Here is a 22,630-nt window from a genome sequence, read left to right as displayed (position 1 = left end):
TATGTATAATCTTATAAAATAAATGTTAATTAATTTAGTTTAAAATATAAGTTTATTACATATCAATTGACTCCATCGGAGAGGGATGTTGTTAACCATACGCATTGTTAGATCTTGTAGTATTAAAATTATTCACGTGGACAAAAGAATATTGATAGTTCATTTTAAACAAGTCATCAAATTGTGTAGCCAAGTTAGAACAATCAATTGATTGCGGGTCATATCTTTCATAATTTGTTTTTGGACTATACCTTTAAAGAATCTATATTCAAATTGAAAAAAAAAATTGTATCACAAAGATCAAACTCATTATATTTTAAACAATACGAAACCGTTCTACTAACCATACATGTCAATCGTCCGTTAATCAATGCGACTAGCAAAAGTTTAAAAAATAAGAATCAGAATTTCAAATAGCAGTTACTCCTAAAATGAAATGTTCATCAGACGTAAAATAAATTAGACATTGATCATATATAATCACTATATTTTTCGGGATCACCAACCACTACATAGGATCAACTATATCTCATACAACCAATTTCGTGTAAAATTTAACTTCCCCAATATTGATACCTTATTATCATTTATCTTTAAAATTAAAATAAAAAATCGCAAAATATTTAAAGTAAGAACTACAATTTTTATTTTTTTAACTTTGTAGTGAAATTGTATTCATAAAATGTTCAACATGCAAATATATATAAATACCTCTACCTCATATTTCTACGAGAAATATTTTTACGACTTAAACTCATGACGTCTTGATTCACTCGTTACTCTGAACATCTTAATAATATAGTAGAAAATAAAAAATATACCCCCAAATCCTATCCCTATACAACTCAGCTCGAAAATACGCCTATCTCCCCCTCTTTATCCTTGTTTTTCTCTTCTTCTTCTTCTTCAACGAGTTGAATGTTTGAGCAATGTCTCGAGGGACTGATCGGTTACTGAAGAATTTGAAGCAATTCTCTGACCTTCAGTACAAGTACTTCACTAGCCGCTATGGACAGCAACTCATTGACATATTCGAATTTCCAATAAAGCTTGTTCTCTCACCTATTACACTTGCTTATGACATTGCCGGCTCTGCTCCGAGAGGTTTCGGTGTGCCTGAATTCATCTCTAAGCTGTCTTATTCGACCATCTTTGTAAGTTCACCGCACTTTCTTGTATGTAATTGGAGAAGTGTAACTTTCTGCTTTTTTTTATCGTTCAGTGTTTGTTTATATGTCTCTGAGAGGCTGTGAATGGGATAGTATGTTTTATAGAATTTCTGAACTGGGTCTTCAAATATATGTTCATGTTTCACTGAAAAGGCCTTGAATGGGGAAGGTAATTGTCAGTGCTTTACGAACTGGTTTGTTAAGTGTTTGTTTATATGTTACTGAGAGACCATGAATGGGACAGTCTTTTGATTAGCATTTCTGAATTGGGTCTTCAAATGTATGTTCATGTGTCACTGAAAAGGCTTCGAGTGGGCGAGCCATTTGCCAGTGTTTTATGAATATGAACTGGGGTGTTAATTAAGTTGGAGAAGTGCAACTGTCACTGCAAGCTCACCACACTCTCTTGTCCATAACTGGAAAAGTATAATTATCTGCATTTATTCCTGAATTGGGTCTTTATATGTTCGTTCATATGTCGTTGAGACCATGAATGGGACAGTCTATTTGTTAGAACTTCTGAATTGGGTCTTCAAATTTATGTTCATGTTTCACTGAAAAGTCCTTGAATGGGAGAGCCAATTGTCAGTGTTTTCTGAACTGGGGTGTTAATTAAGTTGGAGAAGTGCAACTGTCAACATTTTTTTTACTTAATGGGACGTTAAGTGTTTGTTTATATGTCAGTGAGAGACAGTGAATGGGACAGTATAGTTGTTAGAATTTCTGAATTGGGTCTTCAAATATATGCTCATGTGGCACTGAAAGGCCTTGAATGGGGAAGCTAATTGGCAGTGTTTTCTGAACTGGGTCGTTAAATGTTTGTTTATATGTTCCTGAGAGACCATGAATGGGATAGTCTGTTTGTTAGAATTTCTGAACTGGGTCTTCAAATTTATGTTCATGTTTCACTGAAAGGCCTCGAGTGGGGAAGATAATTGTCAGTGTTCTATGAACTGGGGCGTTAATTTAGTTGTTCATATGTAACTGTAAGCTCACCACACTTTATTGTCCATTACTGGAGAAGCATAATTGTCTGCATTTCTTCCTGAATTGGGTCTTTGTTCATATGTCACTAAGAGACCATGAATGGAACACAGTCTAGTTGTTAGAATTTCTGAATTGGGTCTTCAAGTATATGTTCATGTTTCACTGAAAGACCTCGAATGGGGAAGCCAATTGTCAGTGTCTTATGAACTGGGGCGTTAATTTAGTTGTTCATAAGTCACTGTAAGCTCACCACTCTTTCTCGTCCATAACTTGAGAAGCATTGTTGTCTGCATTTCTTCCTGATTTGGGTCTTGATATGTTTGTTCATATGTCACTGAGAGACCATGAATGGGACAGTCTAGTTGTTAGAATTTCTGTACTGGGTATTCAAATATATGTTCATGTTTCACTGGAAGGCCTCGAATGAATGGGACAGTCTAGTTGTTAGAATTTCTGAAATGGGTATTCAAATATATGTTCATATTTCACTGGAAGACCTCTAATGGGGGAGCCAATTGTCAGTGTTTCATGTAATGGGGCGTTAATTTAGTTGTTCATATGCCACTGAGAGGCTATAAATGGGGAAATCTAGTTGGCTTTTTTTATTTTTAAAAAAATTCTGAATTGGATCTTCAACCGGTTTGCTCATATGTCAACTGTGAGGCTATGAATTGGAAAACCTACCTTTTTCTTTTTCCATTTTTCAGAACTGCGTCTTTGAATGTTTGTTCATATATCACTAGGAGCCCATGAATAGGAAGTTTTTTTCAGCATTCCCTGGATTGAGTCTTCAAGTAATATGTAAGAGAGGTGATGACCTGAGATTAATACAAGGACTTTTAAGCTGATAGTAGTTGTTCAATGAAGGTTTCTCCTAACAGAGATATTTGGTGTTTTACTGCAGGTGGTGGCTACACTGGGTACTTATGACATTGCAATGGAGCTCGGAAAGAAGGTGATCAGCCAGAGGTGCCCTTATAGTCTCGGCTCATGTTAACTTTTTGTTAGAATTTATATTCCTGAAGTTGGTGTCTTATATTAGAAATAATGAAATTGATAAATGGTTCATGTCAAAAGTTTTGTTTTTTTGCTGATTTATGCACATTGTGCGTATAAGGGCATCGAAAGATTTATAAAGGTATTGGGGCAACTCCATCCATTACCTCAAGGAATAGGCTTGGATGCTCACATTCTTTCATAGGTTTGGTGTGTCAATCCATGTTTTACTTTACAATGGACTATGAGCTTGAAAGATATCAGACATTTGTCTTCTGTGCTCATTGGTGGTCTCGATGTCCTTATGCAAAAGCTGATGTGGTAATCACAAATTGAAGTGAAAGTCAGAGAGCATCTTATTTGTCCCTACTGAGGGGAAACTGAAATGCTTGTCAAATTTATAGTCAACTGGCATGTCTTGATATGGAAGGTGATGACATGTGTAGTTGAAAGAAGATGCTTGGTTCATTGACTGCAGGGACTGCCGGACATGCAGTGGATGGCAGGCATTGCAGTGCACAATGTGCAAAGGATCAGGCAAAGTGCATTACCAAGTGAAAAACTACACATTGAAAAGGTAGGTAATCATTGATATACTTGTGCTCTTGCTGTTAAAATGAACATCCTGTTCACATTTTATGTATTAATCCAATTTCTAGAACAATATTGTGGTCTTTGTCATATTCTAAACTGCATACTCTTAAAAGATACACTGAGGTGCTTTCACCCCCTTCTTCTCCCACGTCCTATGTGACTGTTAAAAACACATTCTAGTCTTCAGGTTTATTATTTCGGATTCAGCAATGACAGTATCTCGTGTAATTGCTGTTGGTAGCTCAAAGTGTCACCATCATCATGTTGGTGTACTGAACCACCTTCTTCTTGTTTTATGTTATTAATCATCATAGTTGTGAAAAATCATAAATTGCTCTAGGGACGGGAAGATAATGTCAAACACACTGAATACTTATGTCTATTTAAAGCTTCCAAACTACTGCTACAGGGGAGAAAAAGCCACAGCTGAATCCATTGCTGATGCGATAGCTGATAACAGAGCTGAGTTGGTGCACCTTCCTTCCACAGTGGACCTTCACTTGCCACTGCCATCTAAAGAATGTCCCAGTTGTGATGGATCGGTGAGAACTGTTTTGGGAAGTTTTTCAATTTTCATAATATAGCTTAAGGGCTGAAATGAACTGAGTGAGTCATGCCAGTAGTTCTTTTGGCTTGAGAAACTATCCAAAACGCTAAGGTAAAGAAAATAGAGTTTCATTTGTTATGGAAAGCCAAGTTGAGAAGTAAAGCCAAGCCTAACCAGAAATCAACTTGGCTCATGTTATTTATGTGGCATGTATATGTATTTTCATTCAGTGTTGTCAAAGGCTCGTGTGAAGCGTGTTAAGACCTGAAGCAAGGCACAAAACATGCTGAGCACTTTGCCTCGCTTAGTGGGGCGCTTCAGTGTAGTGATTGAGGCTCCAAGGCATACTTGATACTTTTCCCTACCATGAGTGTTATCCTGAAGAGGCAACATTAAACAATTGATATTTACTTTATCTTAATTTCTTTGTCCATTGATTTGTTATTCATGCTTTAGAATTATTAGTCTTTGACTACACATATATTATTGTATTTTTTCTTTATGCTTAAATATCTGACTGACCTTAAAGCTTTTTTGTGCTTTTCGCCTTTGATAACACTGTTTTCATTTGATTTTAACTATATTTTCCCATGCTTCTACTAAGTAATAGGTAATATTTGTCAGTTGATATTGACTTCGAAGACGACTTAGAAGCACCTAAGTTCAATCACTTAGGTAAATAGGTTGAATCCTGCAAAAGAACCCATTGCCCTAGCTCATGAAGATAGTTTTCAGATAATCTAGAACAAGACCTTTATCTGTAACCTGATTTGAGCTTTGATATCACCTCGATATGCACAATGGAAATCTAGCACACCTGAGTAGACTTGGAGCTCATCCTATTATTCAGTAATCTTGTTAAAGAGAGGCTGTTTTGATACTATATCAATGAATTTGAATGATGCATGATACTTCCTTTTCATCTAGTATGTCATGACTTATGAGTTAAGAACTGTATTTCTTACTTGCACAAGCCAGCTTGATTATTTCCTTTAGTTGGATTTGTGTCAATTGTGTTAAAGTGGATGCAGTCATTATGCTTCACATGATCTTTCATATCCATCTAGGCCTGGTCTTAACTCTTAAGTAAGAACTGTTCTCCAAACTTTTTGAAACTTTAGCAATGGTTGTTGCTAATGATACCACTTATTCTGCAGGGTGTGATGAAATGCCCGGAATGCAAAGACAAGCTGCAAATAAGGATATCTGCAGATGATGTGAGTTCTATCCAATCTTTCCTGTTCTTTGTTCTATTTTCTTTTTCTACTGTTTAAAAACCATTGAGATTTTTTTTACATTACGCTAATATATTTACCATTGAGAGTTATTTCTAACATCATGCAAATATATTGGGTACTATTTTAGAATCATAACGGCAGTGACTTAGTGGTCAATGAAGTGGGTGCAAACTGCAAACCTTAGAGACTATAGTTCAAATCCCTGTAGAGGCAAAAAATACTACATGCTCTTTTCCCATCTTCCCAAGCCTTGACGGACAGAGTTACCCAATACATGTTCTTGTGAGAGGAATCCATCAGAATAGTCGAGGTGCACAAGCTGGCCCAGACGCCACCATTATAAACAAAAACAAAAAAGGAAGAAGAACTCTAATGGCAGTGGATTTTACTTCTCAATTTTTTTTAAATGCAACTTCCCGATCTTTTCATTTTCTAGTCATTTCATAGAAACAGTGTGTGATATTTTGATTATATTTTTGACACTGCTTAGAATTCTAGTCATAACCCTTTCCTACTCATGCTAAGACTTAGAGACTGTGAAAACCTGCAACCTGTCACGAGGTCTGCTTCCATAAGTGAAGAGTTTTATCTTGACAAAATATTCACTTGTTTCGCTCATCCATTTCATCTGCCTCTAAATAAAGTAGAAGTGTATGAACAAGAAACGGTATCTATGCTTAATTTCTTCGCAGTTGATAGATGTTCTTTTAAAAGGTTTCTCTGGGGATAAATCTGTTCCACTATATTGATTAATGCCGTTGAAATGGAGTATGGAAAAATATAGGTATCTGCAAACAAGAGGAAGTAGTCAGTAATGAGTCACAAAAACACATCAATGGGGAAAACCTAGAAATCTAGTGAACCAGGAATAGTTTTCTACACTCTGGAGTATGGTAAAGAGGAATGGCAAATAAAATGAGCACTAGATAATGTCCTTTTTCCCATTTGTATCCTTGATGTCATGAATTTTCATTCTAGGAATAATTTATTTTCCTCCTTTTCTTTCAGTTTTGATTTACTTATAGTCATTCTCATATCTGTGTAATCTTTCAATGCTACAGATTATGGAGCCTCCTTGGAAAGCTTATAATATCATGAGAAAGATGGATTATCCTTACGAGGCTAGTACTTTGTCATCCCTGTTTCTATTTTGTCGCAATGGATTACTGCTTACTATATAAGATGATTTTTTTCACTGCATCTCATCCATCATTGCTTGTTTTATTTATTTTGTCCGATATGTCCAAGGATGAGAAGAGAGATTCTCATGCTGTTGGGAAGTGGGAAAATAATTTTTAAATAAAGAGGAATTTATTTCCTTCCTATTTTTTATGGAGAAAATGGGTTCAAAGGAAATATGTTTCTTCTTTCTAGTTACTTTTCCTTTTATATGACAAGCCAAATTTGGGAGAGAAAATTCTCATTTTCTATTCATTGCCTACTTCCCAATAGCTGTTAGTGATCATCCTATTCACCAGATTGTCTTGCTTATAAGTGTGTGATTTCTCAAATATTTTATATAGAAAAGTCAAGTATAAGAAGCCCCTTACAATTTTGCAGTTTATCATTTTCCCTCTTCTTTACTGTTGCAGCATATTGTTGATAGTATGAAGGACCCCAGCATTGCTGCATTTTGGTTGCTTACCTTGCCTCAGATTGTGGGTGGATTTGAATATGATGAAGATGTCAAGAAGAAGATATGGTGGCAATATAAGGTTTACTTTTATCTTATGGTTGTCAAAGACTGCTTTTTTTCCTTGCTATTCATAATTGCTCTGTTATTTTGAGAATGTTGAGCATTTTACAGAGCCCATAACACATGATTAAATATCTGTAAATTTTGAACTCTATTATTGTACACATTGAAACAGGAAATTGAAAGAAGAGGCAAACTCCATATTAATCAGATAAATATGCTCACCCTATTTCAAGTGCACCAGAAACAAACTTGAACTGATTAGCAACCTATTTAACTTTGATTAATATGGAAGTTACTCACATCAGTAAAGGATGAGATGCTAAAAATAAAGGAAGAAACTAATAATTGAATTCTACTTCCTAATGCCGCTCATCCAGGTAGTGCACCAGAGAACTTCTAAGTAACCAATGCTATCCTGCCAAAATCCAAAGTATACCTTTTTTATTTTTATCTTCTGGCTTCCTATATCCCTAATGCTAAAAAAAGAGTTTGCAAGATTGGAAGGGATAACACAGAACTATTTTTTTTTGATAAAGTAAAGTTGTATTCTTCAGCAATGAGGGTATGCTGGCAACCATAAAAAGATTTACATCAGTGACCCAAAAAAGACATACTCAAGAAATTGCTACTAAACTTATAAAGAAGAGAGAAAATTTAAAATCTGTCCAGCATCCTCTATACCCTCCTCATTACACCAAAAACAGAAGGTCTTCATACAACGCCATTTGATCTTTTGTACTGATTCTGCTGTATTTTCCATACACCTCTTGTTTCTTTCTCTCCAAATAGTCCACCATAACACAGAACTATTTATACCAATTACTAACAAAAATTTCAAACACAATTCACTCTATTGGTAGAATGAAGTTTGTGCACAAGTATACACAGGAAATTTCTGAACTTAGCAATAAGATTGAAAGCTAAGTTGCGCGGACTCTTCACTTATGATATCGCACCCGTGTCAGATTCTCCAAAAATACACTACTTTTGGAGAATCTGACACGCACCCGTTGACATTTTTGGAATCAGCTTAACATATCCAAGTTCAGAGTCCGAGCAACATAGATTGACAGTAATCTATGGAATCTTTTCAAAATATCCAAGTTCAAGTCACGTAATTTCTTTTGGTTTCCTTTTTTAATGCTCAAAAGTAAATTTTGGAATCAGCTTAACATCAAGAGAGTTCATCATCTAGTTGATTGTGAATCTAGGACTTGTACATAGAGCTACATACCTATGCCCTGTGGTTAATGCTATTCCCTCCCTTCTAGTTTCTGTGGCAATCTTTCCCTTCTAGTCTGTTCCTATAAGAATGACAACTTTCTAAATAAGGAAATGATTGAAGTTATACTTCCAATTTTACCCTTAATGAGAAGATTTTATAGCCACACATGTTATGGAATGTTTAAAACCACAGGCTTCTAAAGCCTTATAGCCACACCAATCTTAAATGTTGTGACATGGTTATGATCATAGGTCTCAAATCTTCCTTTCTTAAACTCCATTCCTATTCAAACTTTGCCACATAAATTGGAATGGCGGGAGTTCAATTTTGTGCTGTTTGATTTTCAAGGATGCTTCATAGTCTTTTTCTTTCTGTGGAAACATGCTTCATCTAAGTTCACTCTGGTAAAAATTGAACAATGATATATTGGTAAGGAACAGTGGCTGAGCCACGTGTAAAGAAGGGAATTCAATTGAATCCCCTTCATCCAAAAATTACTCTATGCAATAGGATAAAAGCAATGTTTCTGTATATATATAACTTTTCGAATCCCTGTGAAAAAAAAAGCTTCCAGTGTAGTGGAAAATGTGGATAAAAATATTTTTTACATTTTTAACTCTTATAGTTCATGGCTCCGTCAATGGAAAAGAAGTTCATGTTTCATAACCATATATGTTCTATTCAGATGATTATTTTTTCTCAAAATTCTTGTGCAAAGATTAACTGTGGTAGAGTTTCAACCTAAGTCACCAGTCAGCCTTATCCTATTGCTGGGTTCGGATACAAGAAGTCAGGAACCCGTTTGCTTTATTCAGCTTTATCTACAAACATCCGCCACTCGATGTCAAGTAATCAGGTCTTTTATTGACGTCTCTGTTGTTTTTCTCATCCTCTTCCCTCCTTTTAAGGATTAATGTATCACAATTCCCTTCAATCTGCATAATCAAAGTTCTTTTAGCTATGGCAGAATCTCACAATACGAGTCTTTTACAATTGGCTGTGACGTCAGAGAAAAGCAATTTCGACTGTTAAACTCATTGAAGAGATGACTTTTCAGTTTTCGTCTATGATTATAATGAAGTTCTGAAGTTGTCTTCTTGTTGAGAAATTAGGATTTTCATCGGCATCTGCTTTTATGAAAAATGACAGATGACATATATTGCCTTGTTTTATTTCATCTTTTACCTATTTGAGGGTTTCACAGAGTCTGGAAGTCTAGAACACTTGGGAGCCAGATTTCGCTTACAGCTTATGTAGTCGTGTTTGCATTCCAGGAATCTATGCGATATGATCAACTTCGAGATGTGGTGGCCAAGAGAAAACCTGGATGGGAGTATTTGCAAGAAGTATGACATATTTTTTTTGTGGTAAATATGTCTCAATAATATCCAGATCAACTTTCTTGACTAAATTATCTTACAGGCCTTGGTCTCTATTGATCCCGCCCGAGCAAGAGAAGATCCTGTTATTGTGAAGAACATTCCTTACTTTAAGGCCAAGAAAGCTCTGGAGGCAGAAGTCATGAAGCTTGACCCTCCGCCGCGTCCTCAAAATTGGGGGGTGTGTTTATCTTTGCTAGAATTTTATACTATTTCTGGTTAATTCTTGTTTAAATGCCCACTATTTTCTGTATGGTTCATCATCGTCTGTAACCAACAACCTATCTAAATGATGAAGTAAAATTGGAAAGATGTTAGAGTTTATCTTGGAGTTATTGTGAATAACCAATGTACATTAGATGACTTGTTTTTCTGACAAAGTCCCCTTAAAGAAGCTAGCAAAAGTTCTGCTTCTACCGGCTGTCTCGAGTGTGTATTAAAATTTCCGCCGCATCTTTAGTTTAAGTGATTAATTTGGAAGGTCAGCATGCTGTTGATTTGTCAGGAAGTTCTCTCTTGCTCTTCTATTGTTATTGTTATTTTCCTTATTCATATGGGGTAATACAACCATTTGCAGGAGTTGAACCTTCCATTAAACGCATCTTCTTGGAGTGAAAAGGACCTCAAAGACCCAAAAAAGCTCTATGAGATGACAGTTCTTCTTAATGCACAGAGAGAAATTTCTGAAAAGATGCTGGATGCTCAGTGGGAAGCAAAATGGAGAGAAGAAAAGGTTGGTTTATCAGAGATTTCTTTTCCTGAAATGTCAGTAGAAAGTATAGAGAACTTCTAACCAACCCCAACTTGTTTAAGACGAAGGGTTAGTTGCTGTTTGTCTAGATATGAAGGGAAAAAAAATGTCGTATGGGTTTCTGATTATTTTTTAACCCTGTTCATCTGGACAAATTTGGCATTCTCCCATAAACATGGACACTTTAGTTTCCCTCATGATTTTACTGATAAAACTGCTAGGATAGAATTTGATGTTCTAGTTCAAACACAGAAGCACAAAAAACAAAAAAAAACATATTAGATGTATGGCTCCAGTTTCATAAAAAAAAATTCAAAGATCCATAAATGTATGCGGCTTGTGAATTTTTCTTACCCGCTGTCTGCTTTGGTTTTTTGCTGGCTTTGTAAAGTATGGTTGGGTCAATGTTTTACATAGTGACTTTACTGAAGTACAATTTTTCATTCTTGTGCCTGCTAGTTTGTGCTTTCAAGTTTGAACTGGTTAAGAATTTTCCTGATAATCAATACTCCTATTTCCTTTGCGTCAGATTGAATGACTTGATCTCCAGGAATGTAATATTTCTTGTATTCAATTTATTTCTTGCTGAATGCTAGAGAAGAAGTCTCTTAGCTTACTCTTCTAGAAAAGTATTTGAAAGTTTGAAGTGCGTGGCAAAGTCCAAGACAACTTGTATATTATGAAGTGGCACCTTAACTAAATGATATTCAAGCAAAAGTCTTCACTATCTCCTTCAAAGTTATTACCTGTAATATGTACGTTCTTGAACTTCGTGAAAACATTTTTAAGAGTGTTCTAGACATGCAGTCCTCAAGAGGTCGTTTGGTAGTGTGTATAAGAATAATGCTAAATAGAGTGTATTAGTAATGCTTAGTAATGTTTGCATTGATTATACATGGATTTCTTATGCTTTGTTTGGTTTGGTGTATTAAAAATAGCATGCATTGCATAAAAATATTTATTCACAAAAATACCCTTCACAATTCTGGTGAAAAAGACGTAAAAAAGATTTTTAGTGGCAATGGGGTCTTTAACCATGCTAATGCATGCATTAAAACCCCTTGCATTACTAATATCTAGAAATCCATGGTATTAGTAATACACACCTTAATGCACAATAGAGTGTATAACTAAACAAGATATTACTAATACACAGAGTTAATGCATACATTACTTTTGCTGATAAATTCTACCAAACGACCCCTTAAAGTTCTATCTCTGGAATGCAGATGACTGACAATACTGTATGTGTGGTACGGGTACCTTTCTCTGGCATCTGAAACATGTATCTTGATTCATATTTTTTGTGTGTAGCTGGTGTCTACAATTTGATTGAACTAACAATTATTTCATATATTTTCCCAATATCTTTTGTCGGACAAATAAACATCTATATTACTGATATTAGTTGCTGATATGTTCTCTCCTCTGTGATCGTCTGTTTATATCTCAGCTTAACAAAATGTTGGAGGAGAAGGTACGACCATACATTCAGAATATCGACAATGCTGTACTTCCTCAACCTATTGTTATGGAGTCAGAAAGGAATCAGGATCAAAAGGTACTTTTGTCTCTTTGAGATTTTTTTTAATTGAATCTTAAGTACTGAAAAACCATATTTACAAGAGTGAGATTAAATACAGAGTATGCCAAAAATTAATCAAACCTAAATGGTATCTAGCACATCTAGGATTGATTTTGTATCCCCAGAGTACAATTTAGTAACCAAAAGCAAAATAACAAAATACAATTTAGCTTAATCTTTTGTACTGAATTGCACCTATCCTCAAAACATCTATCATTTCTTTCTTTCCAAATTGTCCACCATATACATGAAGGGATGATCTTCCATCTCTCTCTGATACCGGCTCCAGCTCCAGCTTCCTCCCAGCCAAAAAGAGTCAGCAATCTTTCTTGACATTGCCCATGCTATGCCCCTAAGATTGATGAAAATCTTCCATAGCTGATCTGTGATACTACAGTGTAGGAACAAGTGATTTATTGTCTCAGTTTCCTTTTCACATAAGAAATATCTTGAGCATAGTGATATCCTCCTCTTAATCAAATTCTCATGAGTTAGGACAACTTCTTTAGCTAGAAGCCAAGTAAAACATGCAACTTTATAAGGAATCTCAGTCTTCTTCCAAGGCCGAAAAGTATTCATTGTTCTATCTGATTCAACAACTTATACCTTGAGCTGACTTTATAAAGTCCTTTAGGGTGTCCATTCCACCACAAACAATCTACACCTTCTTGCATCCCTTGAAAGCTCTCTAGTTATTTGAATAGTTCAACCACTCTTGGGATCTCCCAATTATTCATCCCTCTTCTGAATCTCTTATCCCATCCTTGTTGAGTCCACATCTCAGCTACTGTATGGTGTTGATCTTGGGCAAGATCAAAAAGATTTGGGAACAGTTCTTGCAATGACCTTGTCCCTATCCATTTATCTTTCCAGAACCTGGTCCTAACTACATTGTGCACTCTGATCATTGAGTGTTTTTTAAGAAAAGGTCAGAAGGCCCTGATGGATCTCCACAAACTGATCTCATATGGAGTGGTGACCTTCTTGGATACCCAACCATCTTCTTCCCCATACTTGCTTTTTATGACACTACTCCATAGGGTTTGAGGCTCTTGTGCATTTCTCCATAGCCATTTGATCTCCAGGGCTTTGCACTGGTATTTCAGATTCCTGATGCCAAGCCCATCAGTGAAACCCCTTGGGTCTAGCTCGTTGCACCGGGCTTGCCTAGTGCGGGTTACATTTCCTGTGTGGTTTGCAAGCTATTGCATAGGAGCGGAGGTTTTAATCTGTAAGCACCCAAATTAATTGTGCACTTCACTTGTAGCTTTTTGTTTCAAGCCCCATAATCCGTTTCCGAAAGCAGTCACTTAAAGAATATATATTAACTTTATGTGCAGAGAAAGCATGGACGAAGGAGATGGTGGTTGTTCTGATTGTATTTGCTTTGCCAGTACAATTGCTACTAGACTCATGGGAAATCTAATGCTTATAGCAGCTCTTTTTTTTTTTTTGTAGATTTCACAAGTCTCTTTCTTTTTAGTTTTCCTTCCCCTTTATGTTCTTCTATTCAAGTGTTTGTTGTACGTTGCAGAGAGAAGTTGTCCCCCCTATTTATCTTATGTTACCATACAAAACAACAAATGTTTAAGGTTATTATTAAGATTCAACAAGTGGTTGATGGGGCTCAATTCACACTTTGTTTTGCTGTTGTTTTTAAGTGGAAAAACATAGACGGCTTTCAAAGTTGGCTAGTATTTTCATTTGATAGAATGACCCGAGACCCTTTTACTTGTTTTGATTTGTTATCGTGATCCTTCTATTCCAACAAGTTTCATCCACTTGCATCTCGACAAGTGGTGGCGGCAAATTGGCAGGTTGGGTCTAATTTTAGCAGGTTGAAAATTGGTCAACATAAAATGGGTAATGATTCAACCCATCCATAATTCATATGGGTAAATGAATTGGGTAGGGTAAAATATAAGTTTATCCATATTTACCCATATTTTCATGAATAAATAGTACTGAACTTTGGAATTCAACTTGGAGAAAATATTTTAGTTTTTTTTTTTTTTGATGAAAAATGGTAGAAATACTTTATTTAGTTTTATTGTATCATAGAGGTCAAAAAAAAAAAATCCTATAACTTTTCAACATAAATAAATTTGTGTTCTAACAAGGGTAAAATATTCTTAATTTCCAAGTAAATAAATATTTGCATTTTTGGAGTAAAATGTACTTAATGCACTTTAAGCAATATCAATACTAATTCATGATTTGCTTACTTTACAAATATTTGTTATCCAATATAAAATTAAACAAATTAAAAAATTATTATTATTATTTAAAAATAAATAATATTTTTTGGTGGGCACCTTTTTAATTATAGAGAAGAATAATTAGTTTTGCTGAAGAACATAAAAGAGAAGAGAAGTTGCAACATTTTTAGTGATATCATGAATTTTTAAGTGAATAAAGTTGAAAGTTTAATCAATTTGGCTAATTCATATTTTACTCATGAATACCCATATTTTTATGGGTTGAATATGGGTTTGAATCATATTTTACTCATGTTAAAGATCACTCACCCAACCCATTAAAATATAGATAGATTGAGCGGATTACCAAATAGGCTCATTTTACCAGCACTAATTCAGACAATTACGTATAAATGTTATTTAGGTGATCATCTACAAATCATGAGGTAGCTAAGCTTGGTAGGCGATAAGGTGAACCTTAACTAATTTTAGTCCATTATTAACGATTAAGAGAAAAATAAGCGAGAAAATTATAAGAGAAACTCTAAATTCAATCTAATAGCCATTAAATGCGGAAAATAGGAACAACACCCCCTAAAACTTGAAAGTATGTAGTGTGTTCGCTCTTGAAACTCACTACAAACCTATTGCAATGCTGGAAATATTGTTTCAAGCTCAATCCTAAATTCACACTAATAGCCATAAAATGCGAGAAATAGGAACAACATCCCTAAAACTTGAAAGTATGTAGTGTGTTCGCTCTTGAAGCACACTACAAATCTATTGAAATGCTAAAAATACTGATCCATGGTCATCTTGACGCATTGTTAATCATGTTCAATTTCAATTCTTGAACTTTGACCAGTAACCGACTCAAGTGACTGAACCACTCCTCCGAGCCCCTTGGGCCTGGAACAAACTATCCAACCAAGTCATAAATCAACTTTGAATCTATTGGAATTGTCAAACTTCAATTCTGAGCTCATAAATTTCAAATTCCTACTTTTAGATTTCCTTCTCTGATACACATTCAACTGCCTCGAAAAAATCATGTCACTCATTTCCACAAGTCATATAAATCACATTTTAAACCTATGAAAAGTATCTTTTTAGAGGAAAGGAATCCTATCCCTCTAAATAATTGAATGGATCTTTACAATAGTTTTTACAAATCGACCCCCAAAAAAGATTATTTTAAAATTAGAAAAATTAAAAAGGCATAAAATATTTTTATTATTATTCCTAAAAAATGTCACATAGAAAAACAATCCACATGGCAGGTGTGTGTATACCACTTCCCTCGGATCGCATCATTTAGAGGATAAAGACTATCAAATAGTCTAATTTATTCTGATCAAGTTTAAGGATATTTATAGTAACTGACAAGTATTCCGCCTAAATGATATAATCATTTTCTTTTAGTTTATCCTAGGTAATTTAACTGCGCTTTGCGCGGGCATAAATAATCTTTCTAAACTTTTGAACAACTTTTCCAATAATGGAAGAAAAAAAGTAAATTTTAGTAGGTTTTAAAAATATTTCAACAGAAATTAAATGATTTGACATTATCACATATCTAAAGAATTGTAAATATATATTGAATGATTAAAAATATCTTGAGATCTAATCATTTTTATCTTTTACATAATTTATCATAATATATGTTTGATGATATAATTGTGTTGTTAAAATTGAGTGATTTTTTTATGTAGCGATTAAACATAGTTTTTCTATTTTTTTGTACATGAAAATATAGAATCTTATAATTTTATGGTTAGAATAATTCCTTGTGAAATTTTTTTTATGTAAAAGGTTTAGATAATCAATATTAGTTATAAATAAGTTAAGTCCGTTAAATGTACACCACAACGATATAAATAAATTTTTTTAGAGACAATCTACTTGTCTGAGGTCAAATGTTCACTACTTTTCGTTATTGTTACTTTGTTACTCTAACAAAATTTATAGAAGGAGAAAAAATAATTTGAAACAATAGCAAAATAATATTGTTAACCCTTTTAGAAATTAATTCATTATTAAACTGCTGCTTTGAAGACTCTTCTAGATGTTTCATCAATACAACTTTATTATTTTTTTAGAAATATGTATGTATAATTGTTGCATTATGAAAGCACAAGTAGATCAATATGTTAGATTCTAAAATCATGTTAAAGAAATATTCTCGAACATTAAAAAATTAAAAATAGTCTAAAACATACTTTTAGTGGTGACTATTATAGGCATTAGCAGCGACAAATGTTGCCTTATCGATATTAGCAGCGACTAATGTTGCCCCAAAAACATTCTTTTAGTGGTGACTATTATAGACATTAGCGGCGACTAATGTGGCCACTAAAACATTTTTTTAGTGGCGATTGTTATAGGCATTAGCAGCAACTAATGTGGCCACCAAAACATACTTTCGTGGCGACTATTATAAGCATTAGCGGCGACTAATAGTCACTAAAACAGTCTTTTAGTGGGGACTATTTTAAGAATTAGCAGCGACAAATGTTGCCACTAAAACGATCTTTTAGTGGCAACTAATATTGCCACTAGAACAAACTTTTCGTGGCGACTATTATAAGCATTAGCAGCGACTAATGTTGCCACTAAAACATACTTTTAGTGGCGACTATTATGGCATTAGCGGCGACTAATGTTGCCACTAAAGTATGCATTTCGTGGCGACTATTACAAGCATTAGCAGCGACTAATGTTGCCACTATAACATACTTTTAGTGGCGATTATTATAGGCATTAGCGGCGACTGATGTTGCCACTATAACAAACTTTTTGTGGCGACTATTATAAGCATTAGCAGCGACTAATGTAGCCACAAAAACATTCTTTTAGTGGCGATTATTATAGGCATTAGCGGCGACTTATGTTGCCACTAAAACAAACTTTTCGTGGCGACTATTATAAGCATTAGCAGCGACTAATGTTGCCACTAAAACATTCTTTTAGTGGCAACTATTGTAGGCATTAGCGGCGACTAATGTTGTCACAAAAACAATCTTTTAGTGGCGACTATTATAAGCATTAGTGGTGACTAAGGTTGTCACTAAATCAGTCTTTTAGTGGCGACTATAGTAGGCATTAGCGGCGACTTATGTTGCCACTGAAACATTCTTTTAGTGGCGACTGTTATAGGCATTAGCGGCGACTAATGTGGCCCCTAAAACATATTTTTTGTGGCGACTATATAGGCATTAGCAGCGACTAATGTTGCCAGTAAAACATACTTTTAGTGGCGACTATTATAAGCATTAGCGGCGACTAATATTGTCACTAAAACAATCTTTTAGTGGCGCCTATTATAGGCATTAGCAACAACTAATGTTGCCACTAAATCATTCTTTTAGTGGCGACTACTATAAGTATTCGCGGTGATTAATCTTGTCACTAAAACAAACTATTAGTGGCGACTATTATAGATATTAGTAGAGACTATTATGGATATTAGCAGTGACGAATGTTGCCACTACAACATTCTTTTAGTGGCGATTTTTATAGGTATTAGCATCGACTTATGTTGCCACTAAAACATTCTTTTATATATATACTAGTAAAATTACCCGCGCCTCGCGCGGAAATTTAATATTACGAAATTTATAAAATAATACTTAAAACCTATTAGTCATTTAAAGTAAAACACTACAAAAGAAGTGATAATTATAACATCTTATTATTTATCTTTCAATCAATCATCTTTAATTTGATTTTATAATTTATCATATGACTCCAACAAGTGTTACTATTTGATATTTTTGAGGAATCAAATGCATCAAATGGTAATATTAAATATTCTAATAAATAAATAATCGTTGGTGTAGAGATAAATAAATTGTAAAATGTTGGAAAAAGTAAACAAATATTCTAATAATACGTGTAGAAAGTTCAGCCCTAGCTTTTGTTTTACATAAATCATTTTAAAGCTCTCATTTAAATGTATCATAAGTAATTATTAAAATGAAAATTAAAGGAAAAATGTATCATATTGGACAACAATTCAACATATTATATATACTTGAAAGCGAAAAATATTACACAAAACTACTCAGTTTGTTTGGATGTTTTTTAAAAATCAACATACTAGATTGATGAAGTTCAATTTGAAACTACACTTCTATTTCAATCACACAGTGTCGAAAACACATCTATTATTTCAAGAAAAGTATTTACAACTTGCAATAAACTTGAGAAATCTGTCCATACTTTATATTGAATATGAACAATTAATTTATTGTGTAATTATCTATTTCTTTGGAATTAAAAAATGTTGCAGTCTAGTTATATTCCTCTATAGATCATCCGACACATCCTTGAACTTATGTCAAAGGTTTATTAATTTTTGTCTTCTTTTCCTGATTCACTTTGCACATCAAGGTGCGATAAAGTTTTTAAAATCTTTATGTGTTTACAATGACATACCAAATTTGAATTTTGTCTTCAAGATATGCTAGTACATATTTTTAAGGAATTCTTTTACTCTACTTTCAACAATTTTAGTAGAGAAAACTTGCATGAATACTCAATTAACGTGTGTTATTTAATCTGTACTAACAAATACTTAGAACAATAACTTTAAAGAAACATAAACAACAACGTTTAAACGATATACTCAAAAACAACAATTAATAAAATAAGCATAAATTAATGACTGTAAAAAAAATATCAAGATCTGTAACAATAGAATGAAACAGAAAGGAAAAATCGAGTTTACTAAATGCATAGTGTACCCTTACGAAAATTATTCCCCTATAATACCCGAGATTTAAATGAATAAATCCTCTCATGATAGGACAATTATATTCACCAGTTTATTGATACAAAAACAATAGTGAAGTGAGTCACTCAACATGAGCAAAATATACGAATATTTAATTGTGCAAAAGAAGAAGAAGAAGAAGTAGTTCAGAATTTTTGTTCTTTTAAAATGAGAGGAAATCTCTCTATTTATAAACAACAAAGGGTAGTGTGAACAAATATTTATTGTGCCTTATCAGAAAGGTCACAACCTTTCATAAAAGTCACAACTTTTCATAAAAGTCGCAACTCTTCATAAAAGTCACAACTCTTCAAAAAAGTCACAACTTTTCATAAAAATCACAACTTTTCATTAAAGGGAAAGACTAGTTTTGAAAATAAATAAATTAAAAGGAAATCCTGAATTCTGGTGGCGCCACGTAGACGGGCATAAGATTCTCTTTTATATATATATGATATGATGATTGTATATTTTCTTCCATTACTGACCGATCTGGTGGTCTATCAAACATATATACACATAATAAATTAAATAAGATGTACAAAATTGAAAATAAACGAAAGGAATAACAAAGTAAAATGACAATCTGTAATTTATTTCACCATATACTTAATTACAAAAATCATCTTCAATGATGGTATACAGCATAGTTTAAACAACAGAAAGGGAAATAAAACACTTAAAAAAGTTAATTATTTCCTGTTGTTGGTAATCTTCTTAATATATCATTCTCTACGAATTTAGTTAAAATAAGAAAAAAATATATATATTAGTTTTTCAAAAAAGAAGTTACCAACCCATGTTTTCTAAATATATTTTACGTTAAACGCATGCATGCATAGAATATTAATTCTATGCATGCGTTTGCGTTAATTAATTTTAACTATTTGTGCGTCCACAATTAGTTATTCTTTGACAACCACGTCTATAAGGATTAATCTTTGACATGCGGTTGCATTGATAATAAGACGCACCACGTTGGTTGCATGGAATATTATTGGCCCTCAACGCTCTATAGGCGATGTGATCGCGCGAATCGAGTGTTCTACGGGCTGATTCGGATGGCATCATCATCTCTTCATCCTCATACAACATGTCTCCAACATGTCCAATGTTGTTGTCATTGCTCCCTTGGACATTAAAGGCCATGGTGGTAGAGTCTAAGTGTGAGAACGATGACTCTGCTACCATGGCCATAGCCAGGGTTAACAGGAGCACGACCGCCAATCTTGACCTAGTAGCCATCTTTTAGGCCGGATTGTAATGGAACAATGTGTGAGCGCGAGGGAAAGAGGTGTGAAATCAACTCGATCGAGAGTTTTTTTTTTTTGGCTTCTTTTTTTTTTTGTGGATTTTTTTTATCTCCTTTCCTTTTGAGGTGAAAGATTGGGAAAGGAGGAAGGAAGAGTGAAGGTAAAGAGGAAAGAGGGTGAAGTTTATTGTTGTGGCATGATGAGTGTTTTAAGTTACAAACTTGTGGTTTGGGAATTTATGTGATGTAGAGTAAATCACGTAAGTATAAGGAGGTGGAAAATGTGCAAGTATGGGCTAGATGATAAATTAATGGGCGGTCTCGGTTCTATTGAAAATATCAGTAAGATTCAAAACGATAAATGTAAAATATTCATAACTGGAGAAATCGAGACAAAATATAAATACTCAACTATGGTCCTTTTATTTTTATTTACCTTATGATAATTTGAGTGCATTTATGTTTTTAGCATAATTAAAGCTTCATTGGACATATATCATTTCAATTAAATGATTTTTGTATAAAGAATCTACTAAAATAACCACTCTTCTTTATGTGTATGATGTCCCTAACATAATATAAATGATGCACCACGTCTCTTTAAACTACTTTATGGATTACCTAGTATAAATTTTCTCTATTGAAATATATTTTTATGAATTTAATTAACCTTCCTAAGTTATTGACCTACGTGCTAAAGCCCTGTCAAGAACTTGTTCATAGTTAAATAGTTATAGATATTTAAGTAAATTTCCTAACACATTATAAAGTTTGAATAAAGAGATACTAAATTTACATAAATTCTTAGATTACATTGTAAATTCTGATCAATAACACCATAGATTGCTAATCGTGCTGTCATCTTTTTCTAGGTTTTCTTTTTACATGGCACATGATGTGTTCATTATTTTTGCCTTTAGGTAAAAGCTCATGGCTTGACCCCCTTTTTCCTATGAAACCACATTCTTTTATCAAATCTAGAACATGACATTTACAATGATAAATGGGGCTCCTTTGTTTATTGTTCTACCTTTTTCGTATTAGTAATATTAGAGCCAAAAAGGAAAGTAAATTACAAGGATCCAATTTTCTTAATCTCACATGTGATGATTTGAACATATTTTTATAAACGTTATTTGATTTATTTTAAACTTTAATTTCTCCTCTTTTGTTAATTATGAATCCTTATTTATAGTTGTTGGAAGTGGTGTAGTTGTGTGGTTTGATTGATCGGTTTGAAGATTGAATTGACCAAACACTTTTTTTCAGTGACAAGCTCCAAGTTGATTGGTCAGCACACTTGACATGATTTCATTGGTTCATTTATTTGATCGGAGTATCATATCATTTGACATATGATATGATTTCAACGGCTTATTAACTTAACTTGGATTACCACTCTATTAGGCATGTGATATGATTTCAATGTCTTATTTGATTTGGATTACCACTTCATTTGATACGTGATATAATTTTAATGGCTCATTTAATTAATTTAAATTACCACATTATTTAACACATGCCATAAATTTGGACTTTAAAATGGACTGATAACTATTTGAATTTTAGACAAATAAAGTGGGCTCATCTTTTGTAAAATGGACTAGCCCAATATGTTTGAGATTAGACAATAAATCCAATTATATTAGGGAAAAACACACTTGTACTTAAAAAATGAAAACTATTTATAAGTGGCTACCTTCCTTATTTTCATACCTCCGATTTTTAACTATTACTTTTTGATATCATCAAAGTGTGTGTGTGTGTATATATATATATATATATATACTCTGATGTTATCAAAAAGAAAGATGCAGTGCTTCAGTGAACATACTACTCAGTTACTCCTTGATATATACCCTGATGGCATCAAGGAGGAAGATGCAATGTTTTAGTGTAAAGAATGTTCAATTATTGCTTGATACTATCAGAGTTATAAATATCATCAAAGTATATAGATACCATCAGAGTATATATATAATCGGATGGTATCAACAATGGTTCAGTGAATAGCAGAAGGTTACATACATGTAAATAGTTTGGACTGTGGTTTCAATCAGAATAAATATATTGAATTATGTCCAATTTATATAGTTTTTCCATTATATTATTTACATGGATACTGTGACCTTTTTATCACAATCCAAACTATTTGAGTAGGGAATGAATATCGAACCTTACAAATTAATATCTTTTTAATCTCAAGAACCCAAATATATGTCTCATACTATCATTG

General features: G+C 33.6%; 2 protein-coding genes across 2 annotated transcripts; one reads left to right on the top strand and one right to left on the bottom strand.

The window, feature by feature from the left end:
* The first annotated feature begins 837 nt into the window (after window positions 1-837).
* LOC102586426 (uncharacterized) lies at window positions 838-13,810 on the top strand. The gene is made up of 12 exons (XM_006358913.2): window positions 838-1,154; window positions 3,061-3,125; window positions 3,631-3,729; window positions 4,156-4,288; window positions 5,451-5,510; window positions 6,593-6,652; window positions 7,124-7,246; window positions 9,730-9,801; window positions 9,878-10,015; window positions 10,412-10,567; window positions 12,039-12,146; window positions 13,511-13,810. Exons 1-12 carry the CDS (start codon window positions 930-932, stop codon window positions 13,544-13,546), a joined length of 1,275 nt encoding a protein of 424 aa, XP_006358975.1. The 5' UTR covers window positions 838-929; the 3' UTR covers window positions 13,547-13,810.
* Window positions 13,811-20,021: 6,211 nt separating this feature from the next.
* Window positions 20,022-20,387, bottom strand: LOC107062921 (protein RALF-like 19). Its single transcript, XM_015314161.1, has one exon. The coding sequence runs from the start codon at window positions 20,385-20,387 to the stop codon at window positions 20,022-20,024; it is 366 nt and encodes a 121-aa protein (XP_015169647.1).
* Between the last annotated feature and the right edge of the window lie 2,243 nt (window positions 20,388-22,630).

The sequence above is a fragment of the Solanum tuberosum genome, unplaced genomic scaffold (assembly GCF_000226075.1).
Source record: "Solanum tuberosum cultivar DM 1-3 516 R44 unplaced genomic scaffold, SolTub_3.0 scf00283, whole genome shotgun sequence".
Lineage (NCBI taxonomy): Eukaryota > Viridiplantae > Streptophyta > Magnoliopsida > Solanales > Solanaceae > Solanum > Solanum tuberosum.
The sequence above is the reverse complement of the archived record's forward strand: the minus strand, read 5'-3'. Positions and strand labels throughout refer to the sequence as shown.